The sequence below is a fragment of the Harpia harpyja genome, chromosome 1 (assembly GCF_026419915.1).
Source record: "Harpia harpyja isolate bHarHar1 chromosome 1, bHarHar1 primary haplotype, whole genome shotgun sequence".
Taxonomy (NCBI): domain Eukaryota; kingdom Metazoa; phylum Chordata; class Aves; order Accipitriformes; family Accipitridae; genus Harpia; species Harpia harpyja.
In genome coordinates, this window is record NC_068940.1 from 6,425,227 (window position 1) to 6,452,848 (window position 27,622).

Below are 27,622 nucleotides of genomic sequence, written 5' to 3' on the forward strand. Positions count from 1 at the left end.
ATCTGCCTCAACAGAAACAAGCACTTAGACCAGTGAGGAGGGACAAGAAAGTACCCCTTCACATCTCTTGCTTTCCCATCACTACCACTGCTGCCCCAGTCCTCCCCTTTCCCTGTTCGCCTCCCTATGCAAGCTTAATTCTCCTGCTGAAATCCCCCAAACAAGATGGCAAGGCTATACCCCACAGCTCCTGTTGCAAGAAACCTACTGTCCGAGACAATATAGATGTGCAAAAATTAATATTTGCAGCAACTAAGCAGCGGCAGTAATAATCTAGCCACATTGCAGTGAGAGAAGACAGCTCAGAGCCCACAAAAAGCATTTAGCGTGCAATGCTGCTGAGGCACAGCTACCACTCTTTGCAAATCCCTGCCTGGGGGAAGAAGCCCTGCCAATCAGCTGCTGTAACTTTAGCGGGGAAGGAGGAGTCTGGCCTGATTAGCCTTGCCTAATAACTGTGCGTTTGATCCCGTCATAGTACCTTCATTCCTCAGCATCTAGCTCTCCTAAGCATCCCTAACTGCATGTCCTTGGCTGAAGAGGAGGTCCTGGACGGAGAGGCTGCAGGCAGAGGGACAGACCTAGCAGCCAAGAGCCTCTGCAGCCGCTCAGCAGCTCTGCACCGACCGATGCACGCTGCAAACTTGTCCACTGCCTGGCTGCGGGATTGAGCGTGTTGCATGAACATCCAGGTGAGGATAGTAATAAACACATTCTTTTAGCTAGGTAACGCAGCCTGTTGTACTGGTTCGCTCCGATCCCAAGCTAGTAAAATAAAAAACGCTGTGCCATACGGCGTGTTACAAGTTCCCTTACTTTTTGGACTATCTGGACTTCTTGTCGCAGCTCTTCCTTTCCCCTTTGGAGTCTTTAGTCCTTCAGCAAGATACTGGTGGCCGCTTTCTCCTAGCTCCAGCCTTCGTTTCGCCTGTTAAAAAAATGATTTTTTCTTAATTGATGGATTATTAAGAAGTGTATTTCGCTTTATCAGACACAATATTGGGGCTATAGGAAAGGCAGACAGCAGTGAACTTTTCACAGCAAGGTATCAGTACAGGTTCATACCCCATATTCACAAGGGAATCTGAATATTTACTGGAATCCTAAGGTGGACTTAAATATGTCACTCTCAAAGGCTAGGTCGATGGGGTTTTTATTTGAAAATTCAGCAATTTTTTTAATTTGAAAAGCTGAGTGACAGTTGTATGATCCACTTCAGTCTAGTCTGGACCTTCTTAAATACACATGAAAGATTTCTACCCTCACTTGAGTTGAGAACATGTCAGTTTAGAACAACAAAGAGAATCTCTCAAGCACACGTACGTATGCACCTACAAAGCTACATTTCTTTTGAAAAACTCCTTATATCCATATAAGTTTCTGCACAGGTAGTACTAGTGCAAGTTATGTTTTTCCTTCACCATTTGAAAGGACGGCTTTGAGAGGACCAGTAGCTTCCAACTACTATAAACTTTCCATCAATGAAATACAAGACACAGCATCAAAAGCAGCATTGAACAACTGTTCTCCTCTGCTTCTCAACAATTGTCCTCACTGAAAGCACAACCACTACATTTATTTCATATTAACTAGCACGTTTGCATTAAAGCTGCCTACATGAAAGCAAGGTGGAGCATAAGTAGTATTAGATAGATGATCCCTGAAAGAGCTAAATGTTGCATTCAGCTCAAAGGAAAGCTGTGTACATCTTGAATAATAAACACAATGAATGAAACTGTTAAACTATGCAACACACAGACAAACTGAAAGGAAAACCACCAGCAATATGAATTTTGTTCCTAGACAGAAACACAATCTACTATCTTTGGGAACAATTCTATACCCTGCCATGCTACTCGGGTTACTGAAATTAAATCTGGGGATACTTGTTATCCTAACAATAGAAAGAACATTACCTGGGAAGACACAGGAAAAAGAAGAAAAAAGTTTTACATCTAATGAAGTTAAGCCAAATAACTGTTTCCGAAGAACGTTGTTTATTCAATTAGGTAGAGTAATTCAGAGTACTATAGTTGCTTGCTCTTTAGACTTGCCCCAAAGGGTTGGATCATATTCTGCTCCTCAGTGAACCAAGATAAAATAATACATTCTGCTATGGAGTTGTAGACAGATATTTCTGCATTGTGGATTTAGCTTATGCATTTACTTTGGGCCTGTGACCAACAGAAGCCTCTAAATAAATTAATTTATATGCATTTATTTATGGATAGCTAACTAACATCTTTGTACTGGATTCCGTTTGCAAACCTCAAACTTATTAAAAGGCAAGTTAAAGCACATGAAACTCATATAAGCCCACGGTGTAACAGCGTGTGCAAAGTGCTCAAGTCACTCTTCTCTATACTTTGTGTGAAGGGGCAAGGCGTTAATTCATTGGTGACAGAGAAAAACTGAATTAACTGCATCCTTGTAACCAACACAGGCACCCGGCTCCCAGCAGCCCATTGGTGGCAGCTTCTAGTGTTGTGAAACACCTCTGCTCCTCTCCCTGAGACATCAGCTCTGTAATCCAAGGACATAGATTTTAAAAAGGTCAACTGTTAACAAAAGCATCCAGCTAATATGTTTAGCCAACGTAATTGGATTAAATTAAGATTACAGCTATTCCACAGGGAGAAATACATCTCACACTTTTTTTTAAGTAAGTGTTTTTCCACCCTGAGAACTATAAGAGAAAAGGAAGGAGGGGTGAAAAGGGAACAATTCAGGGCGTGGGAAGACTAGGCCAAAGGGATACAATTAAAGATAAAAGAGAATCTCAAAACCAGGTGTGAGAAGGAGGGGAAATGCTAAAGCCTTAAAATCCAGAGATTTGCAGCGGTTCGCTCCATCAGAAGAGAAACTTAGGTTTGGACTACACATCAAAACTTTATGTCTCAACTTGTTTGCAAGACACAAACAACGGTATTTTGCCCCTGCTTTTGTGGTTAAACACTTACAACTTTCTCCTGTGAACTTCAAATAATCAGGTTTGGTAGTGAGAGAACATAAACAGCGTCCTTTGGCTGTGTGCAGCAGCACAAGCCTGTCCGTGTGTGCTGGGGGGGCGTTACAAATGACCCAGTCTTGTTGGTGTCACCAGGATACTGTACCTAGGGACAGCGCAGGACTATTGACGGGCTTCTGGAAAAATACCAAGGACAGAGATAGCACTACAAGGTAAGTTATTTTGTAGGGCACAAAGCCTACAGAAAACCTGAGATATAAAGCAAAATATTTTAGAAGAGTTTGAAAAAGCTTGGTGAAGTTGCTGAGAGGCAATTTTAGCAAACCCTGGGGAATGTTTAATTTCTGGCCAGATGTTACACATCACTCAGCAAGTGCTCTCTTCCCCTTCCTGTTTTACAAACTTCGTAACTGATAACATGCAGGACTGAAGTGGTATATTCCTTCAATTTCTTCTTCCCTGACTTACAGACCAAAGACTTTCTAGTGCCTTTTTCTTTGCACTAGAGATCCTGAGTGACTCACAGTTTCTCTCTCCCATCTCCAAAATTATTCATAGTGCTTTCTGATATCAGACTTCCTTTCAAAAATCTCAAGATCTGTGTTCAGCAATCAGCAGAATCCGTGACCCTTTTAAAAAAACCTCTTGATTTGCATAACTTATTTCTGCTACAGCACTATATTCATTATTTGCACTATTTGTACAAATTTATATTATCTTTCTTTATTTGCATTGTTTGATCAATCATAGCGTGCAAAATCTTCTGACACAGTATGTGGGACCTGCTAAGAAGTAGCAAGGCAAAGGACACGAGCACAAAGCATCCCAATGATAGGGAAAGATAAGAAGCAGAGGGACTAAGAACTTCTCAGCGACATTAAACTTGAGTGCAATAAATGGAAGTCAGATTCCTCTGGGGGATTGTGAAAGGATCACAAAACACACGGGGCAATGAGACAGGTAAAGCCACAAATTGATACATCCAGCAAGAGACATAAAAGCAACAGGAAAGCATCCTATTGAGCTGAACCAGACACCTACCTAACCCCTTGGTGGAGACATAAAAAAAGAGGCACCAATTGTTTTGACTCAATTTTCCCTTCCAATACTATGAGCAATTCCTGATATAGATCCACTGTTCAGTGCAGACCACTAAAAACAGGTGGCACCTCGAGTCCTATGTAGTTATGCTCTTTCAGCTTCAATCCCTTCTTGCAAAAAAGAAACCCAGATAGCTACCACAATTAACATCAGAGGCAAAACCACAAGAATGTCTTCATAAGAACACTTGTCTCTGTAGGAAAATAGTTCTAAAACTCCTAGGATAAGCTAAGTGTTTTCAAGTAGGCAGGACCTGATGCAATTCACTTTACAATACTCAGTCTCAGGGATTAACTTTTAAGAAGAGGTTGGAGGCAGGTATGCTTACAGAACACTAGAAAAAGAGCAAGTGTGGGTTTGATGAATTGAAAAACAGGGGTGGAAAAGGTGCAAACGGGAACTTATAGCCCATTCCCCTTAATGGGCTGTTTTGACTTCACGGCTACCTGGGAATAACAGGTCGCTGCTGCCAGCACCTCTTCTCCTGCGTCCCCTCTCCACCCCTGCGCTCTCCCTGCTCCCCTGGTGCGGGCAGCGCCTGACCGATGGGTCCTCGTCAGACCCCGCAGGGAGCTGGCTCAAGGGATCACAACCAGCAGAAACCTAGTCCTCCTCCAAAAGAGAAGTGAGTTTTCTGCCGGCTTATCCCTTGTGGGTGACTTGTCTGCAGTGAGAGCTGCGAGCGGGAGCAGTGGGACACCCCCCATGCCCCTTGGGGCATCAGCTTGGCATTCGAGTGGCTTCGCTTTGGTGTCACACGGCCATCAGCTTCAGTTCTTGGGGAAAGAAACTGTCACCAATTAAAAAAAAAAAAAGAAAAATCAGTGTTACCTTGTAAGAGCACAACAGATAGCAAAGTGCTAAGCGTTAGGTAACAGCCAGCACAGGGTTTTGTCAAGATAGCAGAGAGGGAAGTGCCGTGGTGGGGGACAGCCAGCATCGGTTTTTGAAGACTGCACCATTATCAAACCAAGGCCTCGTTTTCTACGAAGCTTATAGTTCTAAGTTTGAGGGAAGAAGCAGTAAAAACGGCCTCTAATTCTTTCCAATGATAAAACCATGGAGAGTAACTTTGCCAAACTATGCGCATTGAAATTTTTCCTGCTAGATGTCTCTCTCAGCTTTATTACTGGACACAAGACAGTTGCACTCTTTGCAAGAAACAGACCTAAGACAAATTACATTACCTGTGCTGCCTTCTGAAAACCCTTTGTCTGAAACATTCCTGCACCCATTAGGCTTTAGCAGGCACGTAAAATTTGACAGAAGGATGATTTGAGTTGGGCACATTCTATCCCCTCAAAATCCCAAATTTAAATACACTTGGAAAAGCACAGTCAGTACATTTTCATTATAAACCTTAAGAGCCAAATTCCATTTCAAACTGCAAGCGTCTCAGCTCTTGGACCTGCCCAGGCTATGCACATGCCATCTCCTGGAAGGTCCCGTCCAGGACAAGACACATCTAAGTCCCCTGCTCCCCTAGCTGGCATTCAGGGTATATCAGAGCAGTAGCAGTCTGATTTAAATGCAAAGGGACAGAAGTTGAACTTGGAATGGGAGCAAAAGTTACCTGGGACAAAGCCTGCTGAGATGGGGACAGAAGATAAAATAACTTATTCCAAAAAAACCTGGATGAGGAGCTGGAAAGAAACTCCAGTCTAGGGTTGACTGGGCAGGAAAAATAGGAAGATTGGAAATGACCAAGCATAGCAAGGAATAAATTGTGTGTATTAAGTGATAGCTGATGGTGAACTAAGCAGCAAGCCAGAGAAATGTGTCTTAGTGCTCAGCTGTGTCTCTGTCGGTGTCTCAGAGCAAGGACTAAGTTGGGCAAGTTAAGCAAGAGCAGATGACTAAGCCTGGCGTAGTCTCTAGAAGATATTACAATTGCTAGGGGCAGATAAAATGGCAGCTCTTCTGTATGTCACCACAATGCTGATATTACTGGGGAGGGGATGCAAGCCTAGCCAGAGAGCACAGATAAATTTTGACCACAGTGAGGAAGCCGTAGCACAGATGCTTTGCCCATCCCCACGCACTTTCCACAGGCTTTCTTCCACATTTTCAGAATTAAGCAGTCACTTAAAAATACAATTTAAAAGCCAAGGTTCTGAGGCGTGAACTCTAGAAAGCTGTTCCAGAGGTCAGGAGCTGCGGAGAAGAAAGCAAACATCTTACTTGAAAGGGTAAATTAAGCTGGAGCTTGATGAGGAGGGAATACAAGAAAAGAAGCGAAGAAAAAAAAAAAAAAAAAAAGACACCTTGGGGTGAATGCACTGAAATATTCATACGCTAAGGAAATGTCTCCACTGAACAAGGTGATACAGGCTGTGCATTTTGAACATGCTCAAATGAGCAAACTCTGGTATGTGGAGAGCCCTGAGTACCTGCCAGAGGGCTGCACCCAGCTGAGGGCATGGCAAACACTACGGCTAACACCAAGAGAGACCCAAAAATGGGGAGAGGCGCAAAGACGAAAGCAGAGGAGCTCTCAGCAAGGAAGGAAGGGGCTGAGCTCTGCAGGTCAGCTCACAAGCGAAGAAACACCTGAGGTCATCAAAAAGATGCAAGAGGACTATCAGACATCCTGCCTTCGGACACCTAGTGACAACTCGTGTTTCATACCTATTTCTGTTGAGCAATGAGGAGATAAATTTGCAGTTCAAACTCCTGGAAGCAAGAGGGATTTCCATTTTCCATGAAGAAATATTTACCCCAGTGGTCTACACACAGATACCAATAATTTGTACCATACTATCCTTGGTTTCAGTAGTTAATTCTGACAGTGTAAAACCATTAAAATGGGGTTTAAGAACAGAATAGGGAGATAAAGAAATAGCTGGGAATTAAACTGCTTGCATGTAAAAGACAATAAACTGAGTATGTCCTTAAAAGGGGAGCTCTAAAAGTCCTCTCAACTCTTCCCAAAAATATTCCTTCTCTGTCACAAGTATGCATTGCCATACTACCCTACACAGAGGAACAAGACCAGGAATGGCACTTTCATGAAAACATGACCTCAAAATTAAGTTTTATACATAACCCATTCATTAGACTCCGGTAAAAGCATATGAAAAGATACACAAAAATAGTGCCTTGAAAACTGAATACACTGTAATACCAACACAAGGAAGAACAGGAGTCTGAAACATCACTAATTAGTCAGGATTATTAGTTGAGTGACAAGCAGCTGGTATTTAAAGTAACATTTAAAGAAGCATTTTAAAGGAAATGAAAGCACAGCTTACAGAAATCATCCTGATCAACCTACTCCAACACAAAAGCCCCAAATTTTCTTCTCAGAAAATGGCAAGTGTATTAAAAAGAGGACAAAAAAATCCTTTCCACTATACCAATTTGTGTTTCCTAAACTATCATCTTATTTTTCAGCTTATCAGGTATCAGCTTATTATAGTTTTGACTGAAGGAAATTCTTCTCTAGTTCCTATATTGAAATTATTCATTCAGCTACAGTCAAATTGTTTGTTTTTAATGTAGATGAATATTAAAAGAAAATCCCCTTTGTATGTCTTAATTGGGTTTATAATTCAATAAGAGGCACCTCACAATTATCAAATCAAACTACATTCTGATCATCCGCAGCCCCTCCTCATTAGGCATTTGACCCTGAGAGCTGAAGGCTCATAGTGTTACTCTGGTGAAGTTCCTTTCAAGGCCTAATTAAACCATCCTATTTCCATCCATTTTCCATTTTCACGATTCCCTCAGAAGTATCAGGAGTATCAAGGAAGCCACGAAGTGTAAGCGCTTAAACATCAAACGGTAAGACTTATATTTAGCTCAAAAAAGTTAAAATGTGGGTAGCCAAGTTTCAGTGGCAGATGCTCATTTGAAAGTAGGACCCAAGCCAGAGGAACCTAGCGATTGCTTTCCCTTCTCAGGTTGAATATGCAGAAAGGAGCAATGCAAGTGTCATGAGTGCCTCCCAGTCATTACCGCAGAACATCACACAATGCCATTTTTAACACCCACTGAAAGGAATACATTAGCTTTCAGGTATGCTCAACAGTCAGAGCATGGATAGCTCGCTCCCACATTAGCAGCGCTGTGCATGGATGCCCTGCACCTCACCCCAAGGTGGCAGTTCACAATTCTCTCATCTCGGTCCTGTCTGAACAGAAGAACATTTTCAACTGCTTTCAGATAAAACACAACGACCTGAACCAAACCAAGAAAGCAGCAAAATCTAGCAATGAAAAATGGTGGTTTCTTCCTACACCTACGGCAGGTCATTTTTACTGGAGGAGGATTATAATCTCAAGGTACTAATTCCCGTTGATTTTCATCCTGATATCTCATGGGGAGCTGACGTGCCAGAAGGTCAAAGTATCTCAGTCACCACCACTAATGTAACTTGAACACTGAGGTAAGCGGACAACCTGTTTGATGTTATTCCATTTTCTGCTCATCAGCCTACTCTGATGCCATGGGATCAGCCTACACCCCGTCAGGCTTGCTCGCAGTATAGTAGCCACAGCTAAAACGTGCAGCTTATCTTGTTCTCCCACACTGGTGCAGTACTTCGTATTTTCTTTGCACTAGAAGGGGAAGGACATTACAACGGTTGTGCAAGAAATAAACTAAAGCATAAGCCACGTTTCAGGCCTCAAACCAACAGAATTACACCTATGCTGCATAGGAAATGAATCATCTGAGATCTTTCTATTGCAATTTTTTCCACCAAATATGAAACAATTACTTCTTACTGGAAGCAATGGCTTTGAACTGTACTAAGCTTGAAGGCTCCAGTTACCACCTCATGTTGAAATATGAAAAGTTATTTTCAGGAAACTGCACCCAGTTTTCATCTCAACTGCTTAACTGCCCAAGGTGAGGAGCACACGTGTCTCCGAGCAGTCCTGAAAACGGCTCCGTGCAACAGCTACTCCCTCATCCCAACAGCTGCTGGAGGCTGAGCTGCACCCGCCTGGTTAAGGTGGAAGCTCTGGAGACAAAAATTCCAGAAAACGTCCCGACAAACAGCCAAGACTTGCATGCAGAAGCACAGAGAGACCAACCAGTGTCTGGGGACGGCAATCCTGACTGCAGGTTTTTGGGGTGGCTGGGTACAGTAGGACAGTTTCCCTGCCATTCCCTGGGAAGCACAGCCAGGGCCACGGTGGACCACCAGCAGCCTTTAATGCCAGCCTTGTCCTACAAACTGATGCCAAAGCTACCAGCCATTTGCGTACCCCCATTCCCAAAAACACCACTTCAGCAAGGCTGCTGCCTCCAGAGCAAAGCCCGGGGATTTTCAGTTGCTGTTCACGTCAGTAATTTCTCACCACAGACATCCTTTGAAGAAAACAAGATTGTCATAAAACAGGCCTGATGCTGAACTTTCAAACTGATGGCAAGGAGGCGGGGGGGAGGGTAGGACGTGATGACAGACTGTCCACATAAGAGACTTCTTGGTGTAATTTCTTTGTATTGCGTCTGTATGTAACAATTACACTGACATGGGTCCACTTTTAATGTTACCCATCGAGATCAAAGTAAGCCAAATAAGAAAGTGATAGTTTAAATTCACATGGTGTGTGATAAGGCACCACTTCTTCATGTGGCTGCAGAGCTGATTGCAGTGTTTCAGCCCTTCGGGAATGTTCCAGTGTCCTGACTAGTGAGGCTAAAACTGAACTGGACCAAGGGAAATACATCTTCTGTATCATTTTAAGGTTGGTCCCAAAGAAAAACCATCGCAAAGCAGTCAGTCTCAAAACATATCCTAGAGATTATTTTGTCTTTTGTATTTAAGGACTATTTTTACAAGTACTCTTTTAAAAGTCATTAACTTCAAAATAAGATTGTGATTGGATTAGTTCCACCGAGTGGCTTGCACACCATGTGTAGAAATTAGCACAGCTACTTAAAAAAGAAAAACTTTCAAATACTGTCAGTTGACTGCCAAATTGTCTACTCAACAAACAAGCCCTCGGAGGGGGGAGGAAAGACATTAAGAGAGCTGGAGAATAGGATAGGATGAACTTCCTTGGAGGAAATTCCAGTAAATGCCATGAAGCATCAGATAAACAGGTTAAAAACTATAGTAGTAGTATACTGGGCATATATATCGACATAGGAATTGGGAGGAGAGTTACTCCCTATTTACAGAACATGCAGATTATAGTCATAAAACTCTCTAGGAAGACGTAATTAATAAGATTTTATACATAGGAAGGGAAAAGGGAGGAGAAGGAGGAGCACTAGCAAAGCCATGCCAGTACTATCTCAGTGTAGGTGCGCTATAATGATGCAAGATTGGGCTTGCATCACAAAGTTTGCTCACTAAATTGCCAGCCTAAGCCACAGCATCTTGAGCTTTGTTTTCCTTGGATACAGGACACCTATACGAAAGGACGGCATCTGTGGAATTATACCAATGAAGGTTCTGGAGTGCAAGGTTTCCTGTCTACACAGGTCTGTGGTTTGAGATTTCCCACCCTGGCACCCCAAACCTTCCTGCGCTCCACGCAAAATACCCATCCCGACTTACACCAGCGCAGTGCCAAGTGACTGCATCGCTTTACTTACCGACAGGTGATTCACAGGGAACCAACTAGCTTGTACGTTCTTCCAAAAATTAATGACAAAGAGGATCCATGTGCAAACGCTTCAGAAACTATAGCAGAGAGCTACAAACTAGAAGGCAGTAAGTTTTAAACACTCAGGTGCACGTGAGCATTAGTGTTGGATATTCATGGCCCCAAAGGAGGAGAATCCTTTCTTAAAAAAAGTTGACACCAATCTTGACTCCGTATTTTTAATTCACTGCCTGAGGCACGATGGTTCTCACATCTAACTACTTGTTCAATTAATGTAATTAGTTATGAGAAATCAGATCTGAGTAGTAAAACCTTTTATTTTTAAGTACTTCCTTAACCTAGTTCCATACAAGTATAAAAACATCCAGGTGGATTCCCCAAAAGTAATAAATGTACTTTGAATCCACTTCGGGTGATAAAAATATTACACAGATTCCAAAGGACATTGTGAAAGTTGACAAAAAACTTTCAGGAGACAACCAGGCCCAGATGAGATGCAATGATTTGCACTTAGAGCCAGATGGTGAGAATTTACTGTAATACAGGCTAGTTCTGTACGTTATGTAAACTGTGCGGGTTTTAGTTCACTTTAAGGAAGTCCCAACGTTGTCCAAACAGATTAACCCTAAGAAGTTATTTCTCACCTACAGTATCTATAATGCTGACTTGGCATCCAGATATCAATTGATTATTTGCAAACAGTTAATTAGGTACAGTTTTGAAAATGCAATTACTAGTATCACACTAAAAAAAAATCCCTAAGTAACCTTGAAGAAGTTAACACAATAACCTCCTCCACATACCAAACCTCAGAGTAACAAAAATAAATAACAAGTGCCCAAGAAGCAGGAAACACAGTTTACATATCCAAAAGCAACTACTCCTAGAAGCAGTCAGAAAGCAGGCTCCAAATCAGGAGAAAGTCACAAAAATAGATAAAAGCATATAAGAAGAGAGCGAGGGAGAGAATCACAGACAGCAGGGACCCAGAGACCCCAGCCGTGGCTGACAGCCCCCTTCATCCTAGATCAGGAGCCAGTACTGCCATCAGCAGGTTTCTTCACATTTTTTGACTACAAACTGAACTTGATTTTCACCTAGCCTGCGTTGCTAAACTCTAAGGACTGATGATTTCCTCCCTCCCCACGTCAAGGTAGGCAGCTATTGCATATACTCTTATTTCACCAGTCGGTTTGGTAGCAGACAGCCTACGTGGCTGAAACAGCACAAAGACAGTCAAGTTCTTAATGTTTTAAATTCTGTGTAATGTCACAAAGAACAACTAATCCACAGAGCTTTCGCTGTGATACACATCCTACCTTGGCAGTATTTTATCACTCCATCAGCCACACCAAGGAGCAGAACAACCTAAGAGTGCTGGCAAAATGAAGATAAATTATTTGATCCAAATGGCAAGTTTTACTTATTCCCAGTGACAGAGAGGGAATAAAAACAAGACAAGAAGACAAACAACAGTTCATAAGAAAAGTGAATGAGTGTTGGTAGACCAAATAATTTTCTTTTTCACATCTGGGTAAATTCTGTCATGCCACGGACAGGGCAATCTAAAAAGCTGATGTGATAGCCTACTATTTACAAGACAACATCCAAAACAGATGTATCATCACAGGGAATAAACTTCTAGGGGAAACGAAGTTAAAGTTGCTGTTCTTTTTCAGATTATGAAGCATATTTCAAAAAATTATCCCTTTTGGCTCTGGTGAAGCAGAGCATCTCAGGTCATAGAGTCAAGCAAGGACTTGATTCTATATCAAAATTGACCCACACCAGACAATCTCTCCATGCTACTTTGCCTTCTTTACTATGTATTCCCTAAACTAAATACCTTGAGATGACTTCTCCAGGAAAACGAATACTACCTTTAAGTCTCAAATTTTAAAATGAAATGAATTTGCATTTTCTAACCTGCCCTTTGATCAAAGAAAAGAATCTAACTTTCTACTATGACCTGCTATGTATCACAGACCACTGGATTTTCCCTAGTTGCTATTCCATTAGTAACATTAAGTTATCTTGTAGCCAAGGATAGGAAGAGATTGCCATGCAATTTTAGCATCTCTGTTATGAGAAAGTTAAGTGAGCGAGCACCTGTCAGGAAGGACCATAAACACAGTTGCCCCCACCAAAATGCAGGCAGATGGACTTGCTGACCTCAAGGCTGTTCAGAGCTGAAATTACAGAGCATAACTCTGGAGAGAAATTAGAGCGCAAAACATTTATTCTCAAAACCTGAAGGTATCAACTCATGATTATTTTCCCCTGACTTAAAAAAAAAAGTCTAATTTCCACTTTGAGTTTGCATTGTTTCAGCTTTCAGTATTAAGTTCTCGATGTGATCAAGTTCAACAATTTAAGGAGTCCTTTAACACCGGAATCATCTCACAGACTGGCTGAGGTGGGAAAGTACCTCTGGAGATCGATCATCTAGTTCACTCCCCACTGCTCAAAGCAAGGGCAACTAGAGCAGGATGCTGAGGGCTGTGTCCAATTGGGTTTTTAATATCTCCAATGAAGAAGACTTCGCAACCTAAGAGACCTGTTCCAGCATTTGATCATCCTCGCTGTAAAATCTTATGTTTAAATGGAATTGCTTGCGTTTCAATTTGTGCCTATTGCCTTTTGTCCTGTCACTGGCCACCACTGAGAAGACCCTGGCTCCATCTTCTTCATTCCCTCCCATCAGGTGTTCAGACACCTTCTCTCCTCCAGGCTCAACAGTCCCAGATCTCTCAGCCTCCCCTTGTGTATCAGATGCTTTGAGGCCTTAACCACCTTCGTGGCCCTTCGCTGGACCTGCTCCAGTATGTTCATGTCTCTCCTGTACTGGGGAGCCCAGAACTGGACCCAGCACATCAGATGCATCTCACTGGGGCTGAGCAGAGGGGAAGGATCACCTCCCTCAACCTGCTGGTAATGCAATGCCTAATGCAGCCCAGGAGGTCATCGGTGGCCTTTGCCGTAAGGACACATTGCTGGTCCACCAGGACCCCCAGGGCTTTTTTCTGCAGAGCTGCTTTCCAGCAGGTTTGCCTCAGCCCATCCTCGTGCCTGGAGTTATTCCTCCCCAGAGGCAGGACTTTGCCCTTCCCTTTGCTGAGCTTCATGAGGTTCCTGTCAACCCATTTCTCCAGCCTGTCAAGGTCCCTCTGGATAGCAGCGCAACGATCAGCTATATCAACCACCCCTCCCAATTCTGTATCTTGTATATCAGTCAAGTCATCCCTTAATATTAATTTCACTTAAGCAATATTTTGCTTAAGTTGCACTGTAGGGCATTTCCTTCAGACCTCAATTTTTGCTGCCCTATTTAACATCATCTTTGATTTTCAACTTTTTCCCTTTACAAGTACTAGCACTGAACTGTGTATGTTATTTTAAGTATCAGCTGCACCAAAACTGTTCACTGAGGCAGAAGCATCCCCTCTCCTGTTCCTTTTCTAATACATGCCAGGATGCAAGCTTCAGTGCCATCGCTCCTCAGCAGCGCGCTGGAAGCTGGCGTGCAGTTGCTTGTCCACTACAGACTTCTCAGAAGTGCTGCTTTCCAGGATACAGGCCTTCTTTCATAAGGCAGAGCTTGCATTCCCTGTTCTCTGGCATACAACTTTGCCTTTGGCTGTATTAAAGACACAGTGTGTTTGAATGTGCCTCCAGAGCAAGTTGAGAGCACTCTATTATCATTTACTATTCTGCTAGCAATTACTATCAGTAACAGTTTTTTTGTTTACTTCTGCAACAATGATGAAAGCACTCCACAGTACTGGGATTAGTGCAAATACTCACTGGAATCAATCAAAAGGACCCTTTTCCTGTCACTTAGCCAATTTTTAATCCAATGCCATACCGACAGTCACTTTTTTCTTAAAATCAAAATGCTTTACAAAATTAAACATCCTTTCTATCAGCCTCATTCACATGTCAGACAGTGACATCTTTGTTATCTTTTAGCTTTTGGTTGGTGGGGATGAAAGGCAGGAAAAGAAGAAGGGTGAAAGTGGGAAGAGCTGGCTGTTGGATACTGCTGGTAAACATTGTAGGAACCACCACAAGCACTTTTTGCAGTGCTGTATACAGAACTCCATCGTTCTAACTGCACACTACTTAAACCCTACAGAAAGGGTTATTTCAAGACTGCTGGACATCCCAAGTTTTAGAGAAGTTTTATGGATGTCAGAACAAGACTGGAAGAGCAGAACATTAGCAGAGATGTAAAAGAGACAACACCTAGGATGAAAGCAGAAACTCAGGTGTCTATTCATAAGCTTTAATTTCTATTCATTGCAGCCCAAAGTTCAGAGAAAGCCCATTTGGCTTCTTGCACTGCTGCCTTCCCCCTCTTTCCCTTTCTGCTACCTACCTTGCTGTATAACTGTGCAGTTATTAGAACTATCCCATAGGCAATGGACAGCTAAACGGGATTTTCCAGAAGCCTGGAGAAGTCTTCCAGTGGAATCTAGCACTAACATATCACCTATTAAACACTGCACTAAAAATTCTGTTCTTTAAATGGATTTCTTCTCTCTTCAAAATTATCTACTCAATTCAGGCTCATGGATTCTTCCACAAATGTACCTTAATCTGTTCAGAAGATAAATGACCATATGATTTAATTGTGCCTTCTTCAGAAAAACCGTAACTTACTTTCTTATGATCAGTACACCTTGATCCTTTTCATTTTCAAGTGCAGTCCCACTTATGAGTCATCTTTCCCTCCTCTCACACACATTTCTCAGTCTCTTCTTTTCATCCTTTTCCTCTTGTTTTAGTAAAAGCTGTAGGTAGGGCAAACTAAAATAGCATGTTTCACAACTGGACATGAGACATCCTTAAATTTAGATCAAATGAGCCCTTCCAAAGTACACGGGATCTTTCCATCCAGACAGATTTATAAAAGCTACATATAATTATGGAAAGGAATAAGATCAAAAATAGCCTGCGTATGATGGTCCTTCTCAACAGTATATGGATAGGAAGGACAGCCTTATTTTCTTAGCAGTAGGAGGAAAGGGTAAGACAACTGAGGGCAGCCATGGGAAGCCCCTACCAGCCTGTAGGCTTCCTAGATTGCTAAAAAGCCTAGAGTGTGGTAGATTCCCAAAAAAAAAAAAAAAAAAAAATTTAAGAAAATCCTCATTTTGTACACTAATTGTTTTCCCAACCTTAATTCCAAACTATATCAAACTGTACAGCCAAGATTACCCAAGAAAACTCAACTACATTTCACTATATGAGACTACAAGTTCTTATCCAAGGTAAAGCAAAAGCACTTTAAAGGCAGCCTTGGAAGAAATCTGCTTTGCCAGTCATCGGTTTGCCTTGGAAGTATAAAACTAAAAAAAAAAAAAGACACAAACCTATCATCTTGACTTGACATCCCTAACTTCTACCCTTTCAACAGACGCCTGTTGATGATAGCAGCGAGAATCTTCTTACTCCCGACTTCCCTCCCACGCTTTGCACTGGCAAGAAGCCCTCACGCACTCTGCGCTAACTTGGAACAAGTTCTGCAGCGTGGCCCTACACTTTCCACAGCAAACTGGTAATTTCATGTCCGCTTCAGGTAAATACATTTTATTGAATTAAATACAAGAAAGTAAATATGGCAGAGTTACAGTGTTCCTTGTGTAAAACACTGAATTCCAAAATAAATAGGAATGCTACACAGCTTTCACATTTTACTATCCTGCAAATGTCTCAATGCACAATGGTGCTAAAGAAAGTATCGGGAAAAAGATAGAAATTTTGGCAGCTGCTGTGGGCAGAGCTGAGGCTTCTGGCAGCAGGCAGCGTGTGGAAGGATTGTGAGATAAACACATCTGAAGTTTTTTGTTCAAGTAATCAATAACGAAACAGTTATGTTCAAAATTAGGCAACAGATTAAAGTGATAACTCTCATTTTGCAGCCCTATTCATTACAGGCTGTCTCCAGAGTTAGTTAGTTAATACCGCACTAGCTGAGTTTGTATGTGGAGGTTCCCTTACAACCAAAATGATATACCTCCTTTTAAGCTGAAGCCAAAATTCAGCAGTGTATTTTGGTCACAAGGGCAGAATTCTGCAGCGGCATGGAATAAGCAGGGTGCTCTCGCTGCCACGCAGGCTGGCTTCACCTCTCCACTTGAGGGGCAGAAAGGAGACTTTGCTATGATTGCAGTCATGAAACTCAACCTTCCTTGATGAACTTTCCATGTCACTAGCGTTCATTACCACTCACCCGACCAGAAGCTCTAGGAGCCTTCCCATGTTCATAACCCACGCAAGATAAGCCCCTCGGCTGCGGCTATTGGCAGTAAAAGCCATCCCAGTTGCTACGTGCAAGGATTCCGTGACCTCTCGTGCAAGACCACAACGCCTTTACTTTCATCTGTTAAAAATCAGTCATGTTAAAGCCCTGCTCAGAGTGACTGTACCTGTCAAAGCAGCACAGCCAGTCTTTCCTCAGGAGGTATTTCCTGATAGCGATGATTTCGGAGAAGGCCTCCAGTATTACAAGCGCACTACATACATAACTTCTAGGCACAAATTACATTTATATCCTCACCTACTTCAGTGACTGCCGTCAGGCTGTAATTAAATTACAGGTAGCCTGGGAGCCTCGGTCAGGGACTGGAAGCCGAGCGTACGAGGCACGGCGCAAACGGAGCGCTGAGAAAACGCAGATTCTCAGTTTAAGCAACTGTGGATTTCCTCTGCAAATTGAGAACATTTTCAGCCACATTTACTCCTTTGCCTGCTCACAAAACCCCTAAACTGCCCCCGAAACCTTTAAAAGCCGAAAACCGGAGATGGGGAGAATGTGCGAGAGATCCCTTCAGCCCTTGGGCACCGCCAGCAAGGCACCGGCAGCTGCACGTGGTCGGTAACCTAAGCAGTAAGCAACAGCACAAAAGCTGCCCATTTCTTTTACAGAGCCATCTGTTAGGTTTTCGTTACGCGCAACTCCACCCGCTTCGAGGCGATGCTAAGGTCGCGCAGGCAGCCAGCGAGGCATCCCACGCGCGGCCGGAGGACGCGCGGCCGGCGTTTGCAGCCGAGGGGACGCCGAGGGGGCAGCCCCCGCCGGCCGCCTCTGCCCCGGCCACGCTGCCAGCCGGGCCGGGGAGCTCGCTGGGATGAAAACTAATCGCTCGCCCAGTGTTAGCTTTCAGCTGGAGCGGGTCCCCAGTCCGGCCGAGCGCGGGGCGGTACGAGGGCAGGCGCCAAGGCAGGGAGGCGGTGGGACTGCCTGAGCAGGGGAGGGAGGGCAGCATGACCCCCGCTCGTGGCGGCACCGACTCGGATCGCCATAAGCTGACCGTGAAACCACGTCCCCAAAGCGTCTCCCAGGATGGTTCCAGGAAATCCCCTCTGTCACGGGAAGCGCTCCGAGCAGCACGGACCCGATCCCCAATTCGTCCTTGCCTTCCTACCCCAGCGGGCAATTCAGGTTACCCTGACTATGAGAGGATTACATTTCATTTCCGAGAACAGGCCGATAGGAAGCAGGAGGATATTTTAGTTTCCAAGACAAACAGCCGTTCCCGTGCTGCTGAACTGAACGGATCTAACGTGTTGGTCTGGGGCACGATGGTGAGGAGCAAGGGGAAGACCTTTGTCCTTCACTCAACTACTGCAGATACCTGTCAGGACTGGATTGCCTTGTGTTTCAGTCCCTGCATGAAGCTAGCGACAACCTGAAGGATCTTGACGTGGTATTTAATCCTCTTCTATAGGTCATTGTCTTCAGAAACACCTAACAGTTTACCAAGCAGCACAACCATTTAATAATAGCATGTGACTATTGAATTTAATAAGCTGAAAGCAAGTCTTGTTATATCTACCCCAAAAGAGTATCTTCAAAGTGTAACAAGGAAGAAACTGGAACCATCAGTCAGTAATATTATCACTCTCTTCTCACAGCCGGAGCTGCATCCATCAGATGCACTGCAGAAAACAAGGAGAACAAAGCTAATCAAATACCACCACCTTTCTTCCTCTCCATTATTGCCTCTCCTAAGACTGACCACATTTGTGGTTAAATGCAGGGAGTCAAACTTCCTATAAGCAGTGTCGTTACGGTTCCAGATTTCCACTGTGGTTCAGCCGTATCACAGCTCTGGAAAGGCATACTGGCGTATGTTCAAACCGCTGCCTTCGCTCGTTAAGGTGAAAAAATTCCATATTGTGACTGTAAAAGGTTCTTACCCAAATCACCTTGCTGGCCTGCCTTCTTAAAGATCTTAACACTGAGCTCAAAAAAAAAAAAAAAAAAAAAAAGAAATTTTTAAAAATCACTTTGTTGAAATTGGTAGTCTGGATAAAAACCCTTAGTGAAGGGACTGATGCGATTTCACCGTGCCAGGGGAGATGCAAGCAGCTAGTTAAACTGGAGAAGCAGAAGCCGAGCTCCTCAGGATCCCCAGGGCACACCTCGTTCCACTGCCTCTGAGGACTCCTGCTCAGCCCCCACAAGCCCCAAGGCTGTATATGTATATATCCTGCCTTTTTGTCTGAGCAATCCAAAGCCTTCATCAGTTCTTCTGCAATTTGAAGCTCATGTCACTGAGATCGATAGTCCAATCTCAGCCGTAGCCAAGATGGTAGATGCAGCTGCTGACCTGGTGGCAGGACTAGCAACTCGTCCCCTCAGAAAGCAAGTCTGAAGACGACACAATGTCCACAAACTCACAGGTACTCCAAGCATCTGCTGGTAAGTGTAGCTCCTCACAACAAGAGAAGCTTCTAAGTCTGTCTTTAAAAAAGGATCAGCTCATTGCAAAATGGACAGAGTGAAGCATGCTGGGTTTTGGACCCTTTTTCTGAAGGGAAAAATCGGATCAGAGTACTACAGCCATGTGACGGTAGTCAAAGCAGACCTAAGAAATTCAAAGTTTCAACTCCGCCTCTGAAAGCAATAGGAAGCTAAGTGAAAGCTGAAGTTTCTCCACTCTACGCAGTTACACACAAGAACAAGAAAGCAACTAGTCATGGCCCTGATCACTATTACTATCCAAAAAATTCCAGTCTTACGTGCGTGGGGTGCAGATGCACAAACAGGTGGACTTCTAGTGACACGTGCATAAATATCTCCCCCATGTAAGTGTGCCGCTGCATCAGTCCTGACCTGCACACCCACCTCCGTTCAAACTAATACGCTCACTAAGTTACACCCCACATTTTTCCTCAGAGGACAGCGGACTGTGTACCTTCCCACACTCTTAATTCCAGATACTCTTTTAATTCAAGGCTCTAGCTGGGAAGATCACTGCACCTGCTGGGGCTCCTGCCCACGCAGTCACGGAGGGGCACTCAAACACAAGGCAGAGCGAGAAGGAGGACAAAAAGCATCATCTCTGGTGTTCAGGGAGAAGTGAAATACTTGCAGAAGGTGTTCCACATTACTTTTCAGCAGAAGGAACAATACGTTTTTGCACAATTTGCACAACATTAACCAAAGGGTCTGGGGCTGAATCCAGACAAAGTATCTGACACCAGTTTTTCAGGAGGAAAGCAAACCCTCCAGGACCATTACAGCTGCTGGCAGGCAGGCTGTGCCTAATCTTCTAGCGTGGCGTGCCTAATCTTCTAGCGTGCCACGCTTGCACAACCAGTTAAAGAGCCAGGGCTGCCCTGGTGGACAAGTACGTTTGCTGGGATCTTTATGCTGACCCTCTTGTGTCATTGCACTATTATGCAAAGTTCAAGAAGTTTAAAACTGTTCCAGATCTGTTGGCTTTTTCCATTTCGACAAGGCATCACCATTGAACAAGTCAATAGGCAAGCTCAAGTATCTGATATTTTTAGCTAGATATACTATAGCATCTCACAGGTGCTTAGAGCTTTCTCCCTGCGAGGTCTTAAGGAGATTCCTCCCTTCTCAACTGCCAGTTGAGCAGAGTTTGGGGGCTGCTCTTCACATGCTGAGGCAACCGAGCTCTTCAAATGGCTGGGAAAGCCATGTTTCTCCACTTCAAATGAAGTACTAGCAACAGATAAAATGCCTGTCTGGTACAACTGGTGCTGCTTCCCCCCGTTAGAGGAAGTAGAGAAATGTGTTCAAAGCGGCACTGAGGCCATCAAAAGAACTAAAGGGTAGTCAAGAAAACCAAAACTAGACAAATCTGAAGGGGAGAATAAAAAGGCTGAAATTCTGATCCTTTCTTACTGAACACAGAATGATTTGATAACTCCTGGTTCACTTTGAGGCAGAAATACCTGATTTTGGCCTTAAAGACAGAGTCTGTCTTAGTGCCTGCATTGCAGATGAGAACAATCCCATTTTTGCTTGCTCTGACATATTGCTAAATTGATTATTCTCCAGGACTGGAAAAGAGGGAGAAAGGAGGGAGATGGTAATCACCCTTATAAAATTCTTTAAGGTGAAAGAAGTGAATGCATCTTACTTTTCCTAGCAACCCTCTTTCCTAATTCTGAAGCAAATAAATCACACTAAGGATAGTATCCTGAACATATGGCTTTCTCTGAATAAGGGGAATTTGCCTGCCTCCGAGCTTGCTTTTCTTTTCCTTCTTTTTTTTTTAAATTTAATCAAATATGTCAGTCTCTGGAATCCCCTACACATTCCCCTTCACAGCAAAGTGGGTTTCTGTCCCGCCTCCCCAAAAAACCCACAAAAAAGCTTTATAAGTATTAACTTATTTCTGTCCACAGAAGGCTGTACCTAAGCTTAATGTCTAGCCAACAGCACGCAACCTGTTCACTAATGTTGCATTCACTTCCCAGATATTCAACAAAAGCATGATGTTACCAACATGAGAAAAGGGAAGGACTTCAGCACCCCAGGGCCAGCAGCAACATGAAGAGCATCTTTAGAGAACGGGTCACAGGCAAACAATGTTGGAGGCCTCCAAATCATCTTGCACCTTTCTTGTAAACACCTACAAAGCACATGGCTCCAAGTACAGCAACTCATGGGATGTGTTTTTATTTTGCCATTTCCTTCACCGTGCACAAGACACCCTGTGTTGCATGGTCTGGACTTTGAACGCTCCCCGGTCTCTCTGTAGAGCAGCTGAAGCAGAGGACCACTGGGAGGGACGCTGCTAACCTCTAGATCTGGAAGAGCCTTCCTGCAGGGGCCTCGCAGGCTCTCGGTTGCAAAGCGGTTGTTGCGAGGGCCCTGAGAAGGGGGAAATACACCCTGAAGCTCCTCACTCCCCTGCCTGCAATCCAAGAAGGCAGCTGGTGGCAGCACGCAGAAGACGGTCGCAGAGAAGTTTGCCAACAGGAATGAAAGGGTAGCGAGGATGCCAAAAGGCAATGGTCTGCATTTTTCTTTTGTAACAAATAAAAACAAGCAACAAAAATGTGACTAGCAATGGAAATCAGAAAGGAAATTGAAGTGATTTTATAGAAAGAAGTGTGAACCAAAATCATACCAAAAGCCACCTGAATTTTTCTCTATCATACACAATTTCCCATGTTCATTTATGTCATCTTCACAGTGTCAGTTTTCGAGAGAACAATTCTCAGCTCAGCACGACAGAACAGTAATACCGACGGGCATGCAGAACATTAGCATGTTATAAATAAACTGCTAATTTGAGGTGGGAAAAATCATCAAGGCAGCTCTTACGATTAAGAAAGAAAATGAGCAACTTGCTTATGCTTTCAGGACACTGTCTTTTACAAAAAGAGCTTTTTCTAACGCCCAGTTCCTGAGGGAAAAAGAGAATAAACCCAGTGAAATACCCACTGTCGAGACAAAGCAGCCGGTGAAAATGCTATTATAATTTTTAAAGCCCTCCCTGCCCCCACCTCAAGTAGTAAGTTGTCTTTTCTACCGGCTCAAGAGGTTTGTGCTTAAAAAGAGTACTACAGCAGAGTTGTGAAGTTTCAGCTTCCTCTCACCCGACTCACAGTTTTACATAACTCCCAAGAGACGTTTTTAGGTTACAGATACCGCGCAGCCGAAACAAAAAAAGGACGAGATGCAGAACTATTATACAGCAATTTGGATCTGGGTTACTTGGAGCCGCTCGATAAAAGTCTTACCATGAAAAGTAAAACTTTATTCCGCTGAGCCGGCGGCCAGGATTATTCGTGCTTGCGATAGCCCTGATCACCACCCTCCGTCTGCCCCGTGCGGGGTTCCCTTCCCACCCTGTCCCCGGTCTGCAAGGACAGATAACGCCCCACCGCCGCACGGCTGCCACCTCGGGTATTATTTCTGTACCACTCCAGCATTGTCGCTCTTTACCAGCATGCCACTTACTAAGCATTATTATAAAAATTTCTGCGAATATCTCTGTTCGCCACAAGCGGGGATAATGGCCTCATTGCAATAGCCTTGATAAAAGCTCCAACAAGACAGCTTTCAGATATCGCCACACAAAAGCCTTCTGTGAGAGCTGTAACCAACATCAATTCCCGCTATGCGAAGACATTAGACAAAGTGTGAACTAGCTTACTGTACGGGGACAAAAAACTGTCAATGTGTGGGACCAACGCTGTCTAAAAACACAACACTGGCAAGGCAAAATAACACCAGCATATATACATGGTAATTGCCATTTAATTCCAGAGTTAGCAGCACAAGAAAACAAGTACTGAAGGCACTATTAGGTTACTAGCATCACTCAGGACATTATAATTCCATATAATGGCATTTCTAGCGTCTCTGGTTGGAAAAACGACTTTAAAACCAGCAGATGTTAAAAAAGCCCAAGCAGAGGGCGAAGGAAAGCCCAGTTTCCATTACAGAAGCAGCCAGAGAACACAGCAAACCCTTCAGACCTGCTCCTTAAAGCACGTATTTTCCAGTACATGGTAGACAACCTGATACACACAAACCACCATTCCACCTACGGTACAAGACGAAACCCTTTCTGCACATCATTTTGTATTTTTACATACTTATCTACTTACACTGTGGTAGCACCCAAAAAGCCACAAGACTACTGTCAACATAAATGGACTGTACCAACATAAATACCAGGCCAAGAGGTTACTTTTTTACTTCCAGACCTGAAATTTGCCAGACAACACCTCTTAAATGGGAGTCTCGGTAGAAGGGATGCAAGCAAGTCTGCATGCCAGTTTGTTTCTGAACAACATGCAAGGCAAATTTGAAAGCTAAGTTTTATAGCGAGCATAACACACTCGCTCTATGGAGAAATGCTTCACTCTAAAATTACATCTGTACTTTTAAGATGTGTAAAAATCATGAAATCCTACAGTGCAGATTCAGTGGCTTGCAGAAGAAAAATTTATCTGTTACTGCACTCCAATTTAGTAAGATTTTGTAACTAACGTGTAGAACCAAAATGAAAAGAAAGTCTTATTTAGAGAGAACTAGTAGAGTGGATCGATAAGCCTGACATGATATATAAGAGTTTGACTTTTGCACCGCATGGTGACAGCCACCATTGAGATCTAAACCAGAGACTTTTAATGTCACCTTAATTAACAAGGAAGGAAATTTGCCAATGAGTTTCTTCCCCACCCCGCTTTCTAGCAGTAAGTTATGCAATATGCAACAACCTTTGAACCAACAGCTATACAACAACCAAAAAAAAAAAAAATACCCCCCACAAAAAAACCCCAACAGAATACCATTGTAAAAAGAAAGTCTTTCTTTCAAGAAGTTCATTAATGAAAATGACTTCTAGAATCTATGCATATATTAACCAATACACACATACCACAACTTGGAGCAGGAATGCTGGAGCTGAAGCAGCCAAGGCTAAGCAGACACCTCTTGTACTGGGAAACTAGATAACAATTTATTTTTACCAAAAATAGTTGTTTAGATACTTTCTATGAGTTTTCACACATCTTTGCAAAACAGCTAGTGGCTTGCAATGTCTGTGTGATGAGACTGTAAGATCCCATTGTAAAGATATAGAAATGGAAGCCAAAATAATAGCAGCCTCTGCTTTTAACAGTGGCTTGTTCCTATAAAGCTCAAGATACCAAGAACGCAACGTCTGCAGTACTGCAACTGAACATCACAGGAAGCACCCAGTATCTTCCTAAAAAGCAACTCCTAGATCCCTAAAGTCCTTGAAAATGCCATCAATCTTAGGTAGTGGTCACTTCTGGGCCTAGATGCAGCCACATACGAGTTGGATGAAGTCTTGAAAGTAGATGCAGGTAATCAAATTAAGTCTCCTACCTAAACGAAGTGACGAAACGGGATATGGGTTTTACTTCTAGAGGCTGGTTATTGACATCCCTGTGGAATAAATGAAAGCCACACTTGCCCCCCTAACTCAGCACAGTCACAGAAAAGATGCCTGGCTGATAGTGAAAAGGTGATCTTCAATGCTCCACCTTTCCTTCCTAGCTTGGTCCTAGGCAAAAGACCTTCAGTACAAAAGCCTGAAAGCTGCAGGGCATGCACATGCAGTGCTGACAGAGTTAGCGTGTTACTTTTCACACTGTAACAGGTCAGCAACTGTTCACATTCCTAAGTAGGACAGGAGACACAAGACACGCCATTAACCTTAGGCAAGTTCAGTTTGCAAACAATTACCAACACATTTGACATGTATTCATATATGTATAAAAGGAAGGCTAAAATGCATGATGTAGAACGCTCCTACCACATAGCAGAGGCCATTTTCAGTATGCTCCAGCTTCATCAACACCCAGTCAAACTCTTTGTCTTCTCCCTTTACAGGGCTTGCAGATGGAAATATTTACCACAGCTCACGTTGAGCCCACGAGGCATTAAGAACTCCACGAACGCCACGAGATCCAGCAAATAGCAGCACCATCCAAGCAGACAGCATAGTACTTCAAGAGACACCCATGCCAGGCATAGCACTTCCAAGCGTGGTTTTGGACCAACTTACTTGAGGAAAACAGAAGTGAAATAGTTCCCTTTTAAAGATGTGATAAATTGGGCAATTTTGCCAAGTCTGTCTTCAAACAGAACTGAAATTGAAACCGAGTCCAAATACCTCATCAGCAGCACCTCAAGCAGGGCAGCCCCCCTCCCACCGCCCCGGGGAACCTGAAGGGGGTTTCTCCTCCCGGCAGCAGCAAACCCGACCCTGCTCTTGAAAAACAATGCAGGAAGCGATGAACTCTGCCAGCCAAAACAAAAGCCTGAAGCCCAACTTACTCATTTGCGAGGATGAGAGTTGCCACCATACATACACACGCAGCGCTGCCAGCTGTAAATGAGATTATTTGCAGAGACTGTAAAACCTGGAGATTTAGTTACTCTAAGAAGAGCTTTCCATCTGCCGAAGCCTCGCTCTGGGCAGGGCTGGATCTCCGTTACCACCGCGGGTGCACGAAGCCCATCTGAACGCACGTCGCCGTCTCCAACCCGCCCTTGGCGGGCAGCTCCTCCACAAGCCAGGACTAAGGCCCGCGCCGCCCTCCCACCCCACCGGGACCAGCCCTGGACCAGAGCCACGGCCGACAGCCCCGCACGCACCTTCAGAAGCGAAGCCTGAAGGGTTGAAAGGCGTCGTACTTGAAGCTACTGAGAAAAGTTCCCATCTTCGTTTCTCCCCGATCCCCGCTCTGGGGGCTCTGGGCAGACGGGGTGGGCTGCGTTCCCCTCCCACAGCCGCACCACACCGACCGGCCTGCGCGGATGGAAGCTCCAGAGAGGAACGGCGCTACTTCGTTCTCCTTTTTGCAACCTACGCTCTGTAACGAGCCGTTCCCGCAGTAGTCGGGCACGCTCATCCCCATGATCCATACCTCCCGTTTCCCCCCCCCAGGGCCAGGTTAAGACCTTGTGAAACAAGCTGGCTCTGAAAGGGTCTCTGGCTCCTGCTAGGCCTGCAAAGTGGGTCTACCACGTCTTCAAAACATCTTTCAAAGCTGCCGATCCCCAGCGGCTTCACGAGTGAACACTCACAACTAACAGACGTGCTTTTTTTCACACCCATGGGGTTCTTTTATAAAAGGAGGCCTTCATTTTAGTGTTAGCGGCTTTCATTTCAGGAGAAATTAAATGGCCTAGCACTCTTCAGCTTGGAGGGGACAACGGACAACAGAAGATAACGTATCATAAACTGTGTAGAGAAGCATATATAAGAAAATCATTTTCCCCTACCACAGTATCTAGGATCACCCAATAACACTATAGACAGTAAGTCCAAAATGAAAATTTAAAAAAAAAAAAAGCAGAAACAAAATTATTTTTTTTCTTCCATACGAGATAACTTAATCATAGATAGAACTTGTTGCTACATAAGGTCAGAACTACAACTAGATTCAAACAGGGATTAAACAAAAAACACAGGCCACGGGTAGCCGTAAAAGTCATTGTAACCCCTGACCAAGCAAGTGCTCTCTCAAAGCAAGGAGAAGGGCTGTCCTGTGCAAGCCCTCTTCTTGTGTTCCTTCCTCAAACATTTGCCACAGTCATAGTCAGAGAAGTAGTGGGAGAACCTTTCATCTTGCAAAATACAGCTGTTCCTAAGTTTAAAGATTCTTTTTTTTTAAATGCTTGCACATACTCACAAATGAGCACACTGTAAAAATTAACAGAGCAGCACCAACATACCTGGGATAAAACGAAGGGAAAGAAAATGCCTTTAATTGCTCAATCGGTTGAAGCAGCCTCCACAGAAGAATAAAATGGCCGTAAATTGACCCATATCCAGCCTTTGGCAAGCAGTCTGGTGGCACAAGGAAGATACCTTCACGGTGAGAACAGGCGAGGCTAACTTCGGAAAACTGAGGCTCAGTGAGCCAATTTAACACCTCAACACCACTGCACGGGAAAGCTCCCGTCTCCTTCCTTCATCTCACTCATCCCATCTTGGGCCACGTACGCCCAATACCTACCGCATGCCAGCCCCAACGCTCATCAGACCCAGCTATTTTACCTTTTTAAAGCAGCAGAAAACCACCCCCCCCGGCAGCTGGATGCTCCCCAAGCACAGAGGTGGGGGAAGAGTGCTGCCTGGCCAGGGGCAGAGCAAAGGAGATGGTGAGGGAGAAGCAAGCCTACTCCTTCCAGCAACAGTAAAGCCTTTGAGTGTCTCAGCTGCTC

General features: G+C 43.9%; 1 protein-coding gene across 3 annotated transcripts in view; it reads right to left on the minus strand.

The window, feature by feature from the left end:
• The window catches only part of E2F3 (E2F transcription factor 3), a 43,542-nt gene that overhangs the window by 11,156 nt on the left and 4,764 nt on the right, over positions 1 to 27,622 (minus strand). For 2 of the 3 annotated variants that reach the window (XM_052805638.1, XM_052805549.1), the window contains exon 2: positions 817 to 928. In XM_052805638.1, coding sequence (XP_052661598.1) covers positions 817 to 928 — 112 coding nt within the window. Of the gene's footprint in view, positions 1 to 816; positions 929 to 22,650; positions 22,759 to 27,622 lie in introns of those variants that run through there. The other variant, XM_052805725.1, reaches the window with a different exon arrangement.